Source organism: Arvicola amphibius, chromosome 10 (assembly GCF_903992535.2).
Source record: "Arvicola amphibius chromosome 10, mArvAmp1.2, whole genome shotgun sequence".
Classification (NCBI taxonomy): domain Eukaryota; kingdom Metazoa; phylum Chordata; class Mammalia; order Rodentia; family Cricetidae; genus Arvicola; species Arvicola amphibius.
Window position 1 is genome coordinate 66,962,743 of NC_052056.1, and position 14,839 is coordinate 66,977,581.

The 14,839-nt window shown below is 39.1% G+C and overlaps 1 protein-coding gene across 2 annotated transcripts in view; it reads right to left on the reverse strand.

The window, feature by feature from the left end:
* Window positions 1–14,839, reverse strand: part of LOC119825053 (interleukin 1 receptor accessory protein) — a 131,141-nt gene that overhangs the window by 34,324 nt on the left and 81,978 nt on the right. For both annotated transcript variants that reach the window (XM_038345664.1, XM_038345665.1), the window contains exons 3-4: window positions 8,445–8,730; window positions 6,198–6,384 (exon numbers count right to left, since the gene is read on the reverse strand). In XM_038345664.1, the coding sequence (XP_038201592.1) occupies window positions 6,198–6,384; window positions 8,445–8,730 (473 nt within the window). The remainder of the gene's footprint in view (window positions 1–6,197; window positions 6,385–8,444; window positions 8,731–14,839) is intronic.

Sequence of the window (14,839 nt, forward strand, 5' to 3'; positions counted from 1 at the left end):
GCCCTCATTGTCCCCCATGTTCAGGGAGTCTGGTCTTATCACATGATCTCTCCAGCCCTAAACCAAAATTCTTAAATACATTTGCATTCCAGATATCTGGAATTCAGTAAATCACTTATAAAGCATAGTATACTTTTCAGATGAGTTACCAAATCAGCCTCAATTGACAGTCACTTACTGAACAATTCATGCCGGGATTGCAGAAGTCCTGAATTAGGGAGACCCTACAGTGCAGAAGATAGGATGACAGAGGAAGAAACGACATGAATAGGCATGCTCAGTCTTGTTCCCCTTTCTCCACACTTCTGGAATGGAAACACTTGGTTTTCTCCTCCTCTAACCTCAGTCCACTAGAATCCTTTCCAGGCCCCACTACCCACAGTTTGCTCTATATCCCATCATCTAGCTCACAAACCAGTATATGTTCACATATTGTCTTTCCCTTTTTAGTGCCCTGAGATCTAAAAGTAGGGACTGGACTCCCCTCTCTGTATCAGTATTAGGCAGGAAAAGCTTTAGAAACACCTAGAAATGGCCTGCACTCCCAGGATGTCCATCTGCAGGTGCACTGTTGAATAAATTCAGAACTTAATGCTAAAGTACATCCTCTTGACACCTGCAGTTGAAGCTTGGCTTCTAGCCCTGTGGTATTTGATAAATTTCCCAACAGCATCTCACCTAGGTTTTTGTTATGGTTTTAGTATAAAAAATATCCCACAAAAACTCATGTGGTAAAACTTGGTTGCCAGGTGATGGGCTGGGGACAGGTGATTGGCTCACAAGATCGCTAACTTCATCGATACACCTACCCATTAGTAAATTCCTCAGGAGCTGGTTGTGGTTGAAGGAAGTAAGTCACTGGGAACTTGCATTTTAAGACTATCTTTTTTTTCTGGTCCCTTCCTGTCTGTCCCTCTACTATCTGGGTGGCATGTAAGACAGCTACCTTCTGTCCTGTCTTTTAGCCATGTTGATTCTGCCTTGCCATGCATAATAGAGCAATAGAGTCGGTGAATGAGTTCAAATCACTGACACTATTAAAACCTTTAAGTTGCCTAATTGAGGAATTTTGTTCCAGCCTCAGAATCATTGACTAATGTAGTTATTGGCTACAAAACATGGGAAAGAGATCACTGTGTTTTCTAAGGGCATTGGGATAATAAACTACAGTAGGCCATTTAGAACACATCCTGTACCCTATTAACGACGCTGTTACCTTTTTGAGTTCTGAAGATCACTGAGAGTGGTAACAAAGTACTTAGCTTACAAACGGCATTATTAAAGTGGAAGTCACTCATTTCCTGTTCCTCCTTTAAGCTGAACATTCTTCAACTTGCAGGTGGTAGGAGGAAGGAAAGTTAAGGAAATGGATTATAATTATGTAACTTTTAAGCCTCCAAGTTTTATTTCTGTTACGATAGAGGACCGTTTTCCTAAAAAGAAGTGCTCTAGATAGCGGAGGATGACTGCAGAAGGTAGAAAACTGAAATATCAGGACTATCATCAAAACAAACAGAACACACCTACCCAAAACCTCAGTCTTGATCACAAGGTGGCAGATTTCTTGAGCTCAAAGGTACCAGTCAATTAGACAAAGGCAGAGAAATGAGAAACGAAAAGAAAAAGAAAACAATGCAACCCACATTAGCAGTTTCGTCATAACCAGAAGATAGAAGGAGTGGCTGTGTTCTCATTGTTTCTTCTCTTTTAAAACAGATAGTTTGCACCGTGTGTGTGTGTGTGTGTGTGTGCGTATTTGCACATGTGTATTTGTGTGTATATTTGAGTATATGTGGGTATGTTTGTGTATGTGTGTTCATGTATATATACATATGTGTGTGTTCATATGTATGTATATTGTGTATATGTGTGTGTGTGTGTGCTTGTATGTGTGTATACACAGGCTTATACGTGTGTGAGTGTGCACTTGTCTGTGCGCCACTCTCTCCTCACTTGTTCAAACAGGTTTGCTTTGAATGTACAGCCCACCATATCACCCAGACTAGCAAATCGGTGAGACTGCAGAACCTGCCAGTCTTGATGTGGTTACAGATGTGCTCACCACAACTGACACTTTATGTGGATTTTGGAGATCCAAACTCAAGTTCCCATGTTGTGCAGCAAATAATTCACCCATTGAGCCATCTATAAACTGTGAGGACTCTGCCTTGGCAATAGTTACACAGAAGTGATTATTTTCTCAATCTCTTATCCAGATTTTATGTCTTCAATCACGGCACTGACTCTCTAGAGACAGACCTACCCACTTTTTTCTCCCCCCTCCTTCCTTCCCTCCCTCCTTTCCTCTCAACTCCATCTCTTTCTCCCTCCCTCCCCCCTTTCAGTTTCTCTGAGTAACAGCCCTGGCTGTCCTGAAATTTGCTTTGTAGACCAGGCTGGCCTTAAACTCAGAGAGATCCACCTGCCTCTACCGCTCAGGTGCAGGGATTAAAGGTGTGTGTCGTTACCTCCCATTGATTCTTCTCACTTTATTTCAATTTCTGGATGCTTCAACTATCACAGAGATGCATCCATTTCTCTATGTGCAATGTGACTGTTTAGTTTCAGACTCTTACACAAGATAGCAACCATTCTCTGCTTGTCTGTCTAAGTGCTACCCTGATGTCTTAGACATCTCTGGATTTATGTGATATTTACTAAGTCCATAACTTACTCCAGAGTATCCTCCATTTCTCATATCTTGGTTATTAGCATCACCATTCATGGAGACAGGAAATTCAAAAATTGGAATAATTTTATATGAAGTATGCAAGAGTCAGCTGCTCTCACGGGACATCAAATTTTCTTATGAAAACCAGAACAATTTCTCTCTACTACTTTGTGGGACTTAACATTACACTTTAAAAAAAGTTTTACTCAATGTTTTATATGAGCGAGTGTTTGCCTTCATGTGTACATATGTACCACATGTGTACATGGTACCTATGTTGAATTGTGTGTTCCTATTGAGATTGCACTGAGCTGGGCATACATCTCATTTATCATGCTAAACCCCACTCTGTGCCTAGTATGAGGAAGCTGTTTATCTTTAGCCAGTGTATTCATATGTGAATAGAAGACTCCAGCAGTGAGTGCAGTAGAAAGTCACCTTAAAAAGGACATCACATAGGTGATGGTCTATAGGCATGACCTGGGGAGCAATCCATGATAGGAATGGAATCTCTCTTGTTCTGAGAGAGAATCCTAGGCAGAGGCCATGCGTGGGGGATATGAGAAGGATAGAATGTGTAGAGGAACACACAGAATTGAGAAGAAGTCATATTGGTGGACAAGGAAGCTTCCCACAGTGAGGTTTAGCTTTTCAGCATGAATCTCTTAATGTCACCTCACTAATACTGTCAAATACTTCTGTGTGCATCTCTAAACTAAACCCTATTGACAGTATAACTAAGGCCCCGCTGTCCCACTTCAAAGGAGTGATTTATTGCTATCATCTGTGTTCCACACTCAGAATATTCCGGTTTTCTATTGTGTTTTGTAACGTATGTGAAAAAAAGTTCAACTGTGGTCCATACACTGCAGTAGGTTATTGTATCTTCAATCTCTCTGTCTTTCCTGCCACTTACTTCCCTTCCCACGCTCCTCCCCTCCCTTATTCTCTCTCTTGTCTCCCACACTCAATCCCTCCATATCTTTTTTTGTACTTATTTTAGCACACAATAAAAGATATACAGAAGCAAGTATAATCGTATGAATTAACTACTGAGTTATTACAACATATATTGTAAACACCAGCAAGACCAGGAATATAATACTGCGAACCACCATTGCAAGCTTTCCACACAGCCCTGGTCAATCAAACCTCCTTCACTATTTTCTCATCCGAGTAGATACCATTTAAACTCCCTGAAACAGTCTCATTGCAGGTATAATTTTACCATGTATGTGTAGGTTCATTGTTAGAAATGTGGGTTCATTCTCTTTCAAAAAAATTGTTCCATGTTTCCTTAATTTGGTACTTTTCCCTTTTATATCAAGAGAACCATGCATATGTGGTTTGCTCTTTGCTGACTTTAGACTCATAATGTAGTAGCTCCATCCTGTGATCTCTGTGTCTCTGGTATGTTAACCCATAGCGTGGTATTAGTTTCAGAAAGAGAATAATTCTTATTTCTCTTTGTTTCCTAGTTTTCACAATCATACACTGACTTCCCATATAACTAGTTAAGTTTCAAAATTCTCATTACATACTCTGGTGGACTGAAACTACTGAATGTTTTACCATTAGGAAATTTCAGATTGCCCATTTCTGTCCCACAGAAGCCATGAGAAAAGATCATTTAAAAATAAATTAATTTAATAAAAAAATAAAATGTGTTGCAAAAAAATCTTAACAGAATACAGCTACAGTTTTTAAAAGCTGACTACTTTTTTGCTGCCATTTCATTAGCAATTGACCAAGAAAGACAATTTAAACTGCTGACCTGCACTTGTGAATTTGTCTATTTCCCCCTCAAGTTCTGGCAATTTCTAGGAACTTCATGTATTTTGAAACACTTTTGTAAGTCAGAGATACTTCTGTTGTTTCATGGCTTCCCAATGAAATGACCTTGACAGTACTGTGAAATGTCCATTTTCTCTCTGGTAACACTCGCTGTCTTAAAAAAAAACAAAACAAACAAACAAAAAAAATCTCCTTTATTATATATTTGTGTGGCCACTCTAGCCTTTGGTTATGCTTATCTCTTTATTTTTAAATTTTCTCTTTAATTCCTACCAAGCTTCAGCAGTTTCTGTGCACCGTGTGAGCATGGGAATGGGTCTACATGTGTGCATGTGTGTGAATATATGATTGTGCACATATGTATGTATACAGGTACTTTGGTGTTACAACATGTGTACGAGTGTATGTGCACACATATGTATGTATATATGTGCATGTGTATGCGTGCTTATTTATATACACATTTGTGTGTGCGTGTATATATTTCTGTGTACATGTGCATGTTTGTGTGTATGTGCATGCTTGGATTTAGTGTTAGTTTTCATCTTACTTTGGTTTCATGTATAAAATAATTTCTTCACATTAAGTTTTTAATATTTATGTAAGCTTCAGACAATTAAATTCTATTTCTGCATCCTATTTATATATGTGTCATACATTTTCCTGATATAGGCCTGTAGAGTCATTAATAGTATAGCCTTCTGACATACTTTTTTGCTGCAGAAATATTATTGTTTCATGCACCCTTTTCTTGAAACATAAATGGGACTTAAATTTTTTATTGTTCACTTTCATCAAAAAAATAACCTTTTCTGGACTTTAGAATAGGATTGCATCTTCATATGAACAGAGATTCTTGAAAATGCCTCAGTTCCGAAATGTCCTATCCTTCCCTTCCTCTATGTCTAGCCTCAGTCCTGAGATGTTCCCACCCCTCCCTTCCTCCGTGTCCAGTAAGGCCATTTTCTTTCTTTCTTATACTGATCAAATCTAGCTGGCCTTTTTCTTTTCCTGTAAGCAGGGCAGCAGCAAGGCAAATGTCTCTCTAGTCCTACGGCTCCTCCTTGCTCTGGTTAGCATTTCTGAGGAGCACAACGGTAGAACTACTCCAGCCCCATCAGAACTTCTTGTTGGAGGACTTCTGTGACTTGTCTCAGGGAGTGAAATTTCTCCCACTGCTCCGCTCCTAAGGAGTTTTGCTGTACTGTGTTCTCCGCATTGTTGCCGGTGGAGACTCCACGAGATTCAAAGGCTACACTGCGGTGTCGCCACATGTGCCAACTTCCAATATTCACATTTTTCCAGGTCCTCAGATGTGGAGACCAAAGACGGGTGGTGCCCACAAATGAGGGCAATCCACAAAACACGCATGAATAAAAAATGACAGTCCTGACTCAACAAGGGGCTGAGATTCATGTCATGAATCAGCAGCTTCTGACCTCCCAAAGCAGTGAGAGGAAGCGGGCGGCATTTCTCAAAATGTGTTCCTGGGAGTTAACAGAAATCAGGTTCTGGGACCCCAGAGAACATCATGTGAGAAACAGTGGGCTGAGGCAAAGAAACCCACACCTCTCCTCCTAAAACAGAACAAAACAAGGAAGTGGCAGAAGTATGTACAAAGATATTAATAAAGAAATCAAAGATCTGAATAGCAAAGTATCGGTGTTACCATTCAACTCAGGTATTTATTGCAATTTTTTTTTAAAAAAATAACATGCTCTAGTTTCCTTACCTTATACCAAGTGACAGCTGGTTTGACACTGGGAGGAAAGTAGCCATCCACATTTGGACATGTGATGTTATGAATACTATGCTCGATGTACAGTTTATGCACTGGGAGTCTCATGGGGGAATTGAAGCAGCTGTCCTTCTGAACGACTTCCAGTGGAAAGGCAACCTTGCAACAATATGTAGTGTTCCTGAAAAGATAAAACATACCCAGAGCATGGAGGCCCGTCTGCATTTGGTGGCACATAGCTGGGACTTCTTTACACGTGTGAGTTCACGTGCCAATTAAGTGACTCGCTGAAATATTTCTCACACTAATTAACACTGCACACTAAAAAGCAGAGGTACTTGCTACTAATGTGCTAAAATATTTATACTTGATACCTGACCTCAAACGTGTATTTAAAGTGGTCATTTCAAATACTCTCATCAGCACTAGGCAAAATTAAGGACAGCATGTTTAAGGGTGCAATCAGCCTTTGAAACAGAACAGTTTCCAGGTTCTGACCAGTAAGGTTTGGAATATTTATTTTTTAGAAGATCAAATTTTAAAAAGGGGAAATAGAGACACTATGTGATCCAAAACATCCACCCAGTGTCCCCTGTGCCAGGAAAATAAGAGAATTAATAGAAAAAAAAACAAACAAACTAAACAGGTCCTCCCCAGAGACTGACTGATGGTTACCCAGGAAATAGTAAAGGATTAACAGCTGTCAAAGTTGAAAAGGAGCTTAAAGAACATGTATCCCGGTCTTCCATGGTATAGATACAATGGCAATGCTCCATATTTGTGCACAACTTGCCTCAGGTCACCAGCTAATAGTTAACAAAGGTTGTGCTTTTCTGTCTCTCATCTAATGCTCTTTTTGATAAAATCAGCATGAATGCCATCACATATACCATTTTGGAGTGTAGATAATAAAAACAGGAGCATTCCATGCTCACTGGAAGTCTATGTGTAAGTCTAAACTTTATTCCAATAAAATTATTATCAAATGACAATCTCTAAGGGGCATCACAGGCTACAAGTACTCTCCAAAGGACTAGTGATTTAAAGATTTTTTGGGGGGTGGGGTTTGGGTGGAGCAGAGAACATTTTCACCTAATAACATAGCATATATTTATCAAAACGTTGTTCTAACTCTCAGTGAAGCAGAGTTAACACTCATGAGAGAGAAAGGAAATGGGCTTACTAATTATTAGAGGATCAACTGTGTTCATGGTTCCCATTAATTCAAACATTAAGTATTTAGCTCAGAACTGAATTACACATGGAACTGGGCCTCTCAAGACACAGTTAAGGCAGATGGGGTTGTACATGGACTGTCATCCAATGCAATAAGTGGAGGTGAAGACACAGAGACTGGAAGCTGAAGAGCGGGGAAGAAGATCAGTATCTGTAAGCTGCACACTGGGAATGAAACCCTCCAGCCAACCACGAACTCAGACTTGCAGCCTCCAAAACTGATACCAACATTCCTAATAAATAGTAGACAATTGTGTTAAATTAAGTGACAGGCATGTCCTATATATGACTTTAGAAAGCACATTGCAGCTTGGTAGCAAAATGGACTGTGAGAGCTAAGCCCAACTGTGATGATTTTTTAAAAGGGATTTGGATATTAAAAAGCACACATCAGCATTGATGTGCAGAGAAGAAAATGGGCATCTTGAAGCATTAACAATAAAAGGCACATAGAACAAAGACGGATTGGATAAACTTTGATTGCTTGCTTTAAGTCGTATTTTTGGATTCCCAAGGGCATAGTATTCACTTGCTTCTGAAGAGAATTTTGGTTGAAATTTGAAAAGCACTGTGCTAAATATATTCGATGCATCCCAAACGGTCTTCCTTCTACAAACATACCCCAAGTGTGGTGTCTATGCCAGGTACTTCAAGAAAAAGCCAAGCATAACAGATATGAATTGGCTCTTCATTGTTCATTTTCCAGGGAAACGATGCCTCCAGGCAAGGCAACCATGTAGGCAGGATCCAGGGCCATGGAAAGAAGCCAATAAACTCAACCCCAGATTCTGACAACATTGCTATGTATCACTTCTTAAAAGAAACCACCCGTGAAGAATAGTCTCAGAGACAGAACCACTTTGCATACCTCCCATATCACTGAGGTAAGGCATAACCCATCTAATGTGTCCTTCCCTTGCCCAGGTGTCACGGCATACTCATGATTTAAATAAAACCCTAGGGACTCCAAGGACAAGGGAAAGTCACCACCGAGAAGCAGCCTACCTCAACATGCAGGTGTAATTGCCTGTGTCATTGAGTAGGGTGGGCCGGAACCAGAGCACATCTTTCTCCTTACTGATGCGATTCTCTGGGAGGCGGAAGTTAATGGGCTCCTCCAGGTCCCGATCTTGCCTGGTCCAGTACCAGATCAGGGTAAGTCCAGAGGAGTGGGCAGTGCTGTAGTTGTACTTCAAGAAGTGTTCAAAGAGGGGACATTTGATGCGGGCTGGCTCGTCTTCAAACACTTGGATTTGTCTCATTGTATCTAGTCCCCAGTCATCACAGCGTTCTGGAAAAAGCAAAAAGAAAGGGTAAGTGAGTCATTACTCAATAAAGACCCCCAGAACATTGACTCTTTGATATTTTGACTCTTTGATATTTTGACTCTTTGGCCTTTTCTTTCTTTTTTTTTTTTTTTTTTGGAGAGGAAAGAGTTTATTTTGCTTATAATTCCATATAACAGTCTACCTTTGAAGGCTATTAGGGCAGAAACTCCAGGAAGGAACCTGTAGACAGGAACTGAAACAAACCACGGGGAATGCTACTTGCTGGCTTACTCTTTGGCTTGCTGAGCTGGTCTTTGGCCTTTTCTATGGGCTTCTTTCTCCAGACATCTCCAATAACTTCCCTCTGATAAACATACCTAATAAACACTTGCCAATAGAAAGAATTACTTCTCTCTTTATTATTATTTCTTTATTATTTTGTGCTGTGTTTTTGTTGACAGCTACCTGTGTCTTGGTACTGTAGAATCCTTCAAGGAACGTCCTTAAAAGAAGACATGGATTTATTAAACCACAGGGACATGAAGGTGTTGATGATGAAAACATAGCTAAAAAGACAACTCTGTTCTACATGGAGAGAAGAATCCTAGTTCTCCCCAGGTCTCCTGCTTTTGGGGACAGAGCTGTACTGTTCAGCAGAAATATAATGCAAGCCACAAAGTCAATAGAAGATACCAACTTGCCACATTAAGAAGGCAAAAGAAAATGTTATATTTTGCTAATTGATAAATTCAATAAAACCAATATATTAATGATCTTTTATACATCTACATTTATGTAGTAAATATTTAAAATTCAGTGGGTTTTACAGTTGTGTTGCACATCAGTCTGGGATGTCCCTTTTATGTGAAGGGATGACCACACTGTGCAAACAGGATTGCAAACTGAGGGGGGGGGGGAATGTCTGTTCATGTTTCAGTGATTGAAAAATGTTAATGGTTTTAATAACTTATTTTATGACAAAAAGCAACAACTGGTGTATTCAGGGGAAAAGAAGACATAATAATTATTTTTGTTTGTTCCTGAGAGTGACATCAGAATGTTACAATACAGACAGATGGTACCATAAGAATACATAAAGGGTTCCACAGATGATAAGGGTCCTGTGAAAACCAATAAAACCACCAGACAAAAGTTTTATTTATTTCTTGGATTCCCAATAGTCATACATAAATATATATAATGTATTATATAAGTACATAAATGATATGATATAATATATACAAAACATATGGTATATTAAATATAAGATACATACAATATTTAAACTCAGTATAAGCTTCCTTACATTCCAAATTGCACCTACAACTTTCTATGTTATTTATAATAAATGGAAAACAGATTTTTGCTTATCATATAGGTATTGGTATTTTAAAATAAAATGGCAACCAAGGATATGAAAGACTTTGTAGTGGTTTAAATGAGAATATGTAGAAGAAGACTGTTAATTTATTTCCTGGATGCCCAGGCCCAAATAATCACATAGAAAGTATATTAACTCCAACACCACTTGGGCAGTGGTGTTAGTCTTAGGTGTATTCTTAGCTAGTTCTTACATCTTAAATTAATGCATTTCTATTAATCTGTGTATCACCATGAGACTATGGCCTACTGGTAAGGTTCTGGTGTCTTTCTCCTTCGTTGGCTACATGGCACCTCTCTGACTCCACCTACTCTCTCTTTCTATCTGCTCTGATTTCCAGCCTGCCTTAACTCTGCTAAGTCAATGGCCAAAACAGCTTTATTCATTAGCCAATAAAAGCAACATATATACAGAAGGATATCTACATCATTTCCCCTTTTCTGTCTAATTAACTTTAACATAGTAAAATTACATATACAAAACAGTTATTAATCAAGAATTATAGTTGCAATATTTAGTCCATTTACATTTTACAAATTAAGGAAAATATGCTATAATCTAAGATGATGTGGGATGATTTGGGTGGGGGCAGGTGGAAAACCAAAGACCAGCCACTGTTTACAAAAATGGTCCCCATAGGTTCATATGTTTGAATACTTGGTGCCTAGTTGCTGTAACTATTTGGGAAGGATTAGCAGACGTTGCATTGTAAGGGGAGGGGTGTCACTGGAGGAGGCTTTGAGAATTCAGAAGGCTCCTATCATGTCCAGTGTGCTCTCTACTGCCTATTTGCAGACCAAGTTGGGACTATGAGTTGTTCCTGCTGGCATGGCTTTGCTCTGCCATGATGAATGCTAACCCTTCAAAACCACAATCCCAAGTAAATGCTTTCTTTTAAAAGTTGTGTTGGTCTTAGTGCTTTGCCACAGCAATTAAAAAATAACTACACAGACCTCTTCAATGAAAACCATAAAGGGCAAGTTAAGGAAACCAAGGCATTCCAAAGAAAGATACAGTAAGATCACTTTGAGTTTGAGGCCTGCCTGGTCTACATAGAAAATGATAAAAGGTGTTCTCTAAATAAGAAATACAAATGGATAATAAACACTTTCAAAAGAAGATCAGCACCATCAAGAATATTTAAACGACTTTAAGATGCTGTCTCACCAAGTTAGAATTACTATCATCCAAAAAGCTATTGGCAGCAAGTGCTGGTGAGGATGTGGGAAAAGGGCAGCCCTTTTGTACTATTGGTGTGAGGATAAGCTGGTGCATACACTGAGAAAATTAGTGTGAAGGATTCTAAAACTGCCACAAATAGGAATACTACATGACTCATCTATACCACCCTTGTACTTAACTCCAAAGGATTCTATATCATATTAGAGAGATACTCACTCATCCAGATTCATTGATGATCTATTCATACAAACCAGGAAATAGAATCAGCCTAGATATCCAGTAACTAATGAAAAGATGAGTAAAATGTGATCTGTATACACAGTGGAATTATATTCAGCTATAACGAAAAATTGAACTTGGCAGGAAAATGGATGGCATTGAAAATACTGTATTAAGTGGAGTAATCCAGAAAGACGCTCCACATTTTCTTGCTCCTAAGTAAATCTGATCTTAAATTTTGTAGATTGGTGTTTAATTTGGGGTGTTTGGAGAGCTCTGCAAGCTACAACTGATCTGGGAGATGCAGACAGTGAAGAGGCAGTGGGGAGGGAAAGGAGAGTAGCACACATGGGATGTTAAAGCAGGGGGAGACTATTGAGAGTATAAGGTCTTAGCAAAGGTGGGAGCAGAGGGATGGTGGAAAAGAGCAGGCCAGATGTGGGTTAATGAAAACTAACAAGGTTTGAAAAAGCTTTCTGGAAACCCAGTATTTTGTCAGCTCAGTAAAAATATGATTTAACAGCAACAATAAAAGCAGAAGGGGTGCGAACAGAGGTCCTCTGCATGGGTGAATAATGCTTCCTCCAGAAGAAATATGCTATTAAATGAAAACCTCAGTGCATAGTGTGGGATTCCTCCCTACAAACTATTGGTTAGGAAGGCCCCAGACACACCCTAAACAACGTAGATTATTATTGTTGTTATTATCATCATTATTATCATTATTAGTTGTTCTTGGTTGCCCACTGTAACTAGATGATATGACCCTCTTGTATAGCATACCATAGTTTGGTTCCGTAACTCACAAATCAAGCTGGAACTGACTAGGAAACTTCCTCTCTGCTGGCTAGCTCTCACAGTGTTGAAATGTGTTTTGCAAGCCACTGGAGGTTAAAAAAAAATCATCAATGGTCTTATTCAGTGGTAGACTATGCCTGATATAATACTGATCTGCCAAGCAAGATGTATCCATTCGTGAAATAATGGTATGCTTGTTATGGGGATAACCAAGTGTTGTCTGATTAGATTTTAGGTCTGTCCACAGCAAAGAACTCATGCCCTCTACTGCAAATCTACTTGGTTAAAATCCCGTGAGTTCGGGAAGGTCATGCCGTGGTGAAGAATGACTTATTAGTGTTGTTTTGTAAAATATACATCTTCTCAAAGTGTCCTCTAAATATTTATATTTAAATCTATACATGGTGCTGCTTTAACCTAGTCAGAGAAACTTCTTTTTTTTTGTAGTAGGCAGCAGTCAATTTAGATTCCTAAATGGTCAAGGTGCTGAGAATTGTGACTATTGAATGCTCAGTCCTACAATCAATATTTCTATAGCCAACACCCACAGAACATAACTGGAGGGGGGGATGAAAGAACATAAGAGATTGAAACTATCACAGAGTGTTGCCAAATGCTGTCTTCTGGAAAGGATTTGTCTGTTGCCCTTACAAACTCATGTACAACAGCAGTGGTGACCCAGACAAGACATGCCCAAGATCATGTCAATCAGCAACCCAGCACGAACTAGACAAAGGCTCATGAATTCCTACCCTAGGTAAGGTGCTTTTGGCAACTGATGGCTGGTAGGGATAGGTGGAGGTCTTCTTCAAGTGGTGGATGCCCCACACCTATGCACATTTGAGCATCCCTTATTGGACTCACTGGGTCAGAAATAAAGGAGACATGAAAGTGGGAAGGGGTCATGTTGAGTAGATTCCAGAATGGTGGGAGGGAGGAGTAAGAGGTGACAATGGTCAAGATATATTGTATATAAGAAAATGCATGAAAACGCATTAAATTGTTAATTAAGTAAAATATCATTAAAAATTAAAATGATCACCTTTCCTTTTTAAATTTTTTACACATCCCACTTTTAATCACAAGTAATAGAATGATTCAGCATGTACAGACATTAAAAATGCAATTACTTTAGTAAGCTGTTTCTAAATAATGTTTCTAGTCATTCCTTGAGAATTTTATATAGCATATTTCAATCACATTCACATCCCTTCCAAAATACCTCCCAAATCCTCTCAGATCCTCCTCTACATCATTACCCACTCAACTTCATTTCTCTCCCTCCCTCTCTCTTTAAAGCACTTTTGAAGTTGTATTAGTTGTGATATCCTCATATTCATTGAATGTTACTATTTACAGCATTTACAATATTTTTATTATCACATTTGACTGTACAAGTTGCTCAAAGTGTGAAGGCTACTTTTCTTCTGGAATGATTAATTTGGATTATGACATATATTATTTGAATAATACATATCAAATTTATAAGTAATTGTTAAATATAAAATTTTATGAAAAAAGACTTTATTCATACTTATTTTATATGCAAGAATGTTTTGTCTGCATGTGTGCATGTGCTCCACATGCATGTGTGGTGCCCTCAGGGGACAGAAGAGGGCACTGAATTCCCTGGAACTGCAATCGAGCTGTGTGATACCATGTGGGTGCCGGGAACTGAACCTAGGTCCTCCGACAAAGCTGGGCCATCTCACCCGCCCCCAAATCCTGTCTGAATAAGTTGAACAGTCTGCTCTGAGGAATAAAGGTGACGTAGCAGCTGGCAGTTCATCATTTCTATGTCACCACTTAGGATATTTTTTTACCCCAAGAAATGAAAGGTTACACACATTTTAAATGCCTTCTTTGATGTGCCTGGTTTATCTGTCTCAATAGAAAAGTTATTTTTAATCATCATTTGAAGATTCTAGAGGTTGTCATCTTCCAAATCAGTCTGAAATTTTTTTCTGCTCTGTGTCCTTCACCTTCTACAATGGGAAGCTACACTCTTTCCACCCCCTTCAATCTGCACTACCACGGAAAACTACACTGGCAGATACAATGCAACCCACAACCTTAAAACTTAAAGACTTTTTGTTGCCTTCCTGGAACCCTCTTATCACTGTAAGCATCAGCCTGGTTCAACTGGGAGCTGAAATGAGCAATAACTTGTGTACACATAGACCACATCCAGAAGGACAGCTGTCTGGCCAAAGCCCAAAACAAATTGACGAGTCAGCCCAGAGAAACTGCCTCTGGCAGCCTACAGACGCCTGAGCCCAGACACAGGTGCCACAGTTAAAGTGAAGTCTTGTCATTCAAGTTTAGGATTGTTTGATGTCGTTTCTTGCAGCAGTAACTAAGCATCAACACAACTAAGTCAACCACTATTTTCCTTTTGACAAAAGCCAAGAATTGCATCTTTCTATCTCAGAAAAATAAAAAAGGAAAAATTTGCATTCCAAGTAATCTTCCTAGAAATTACACATAGTACTTCCAAGGATTCGGTAGTGCGTAACTTTTGATCTTCTTTCATTAACATTGCTTTTAGTTTC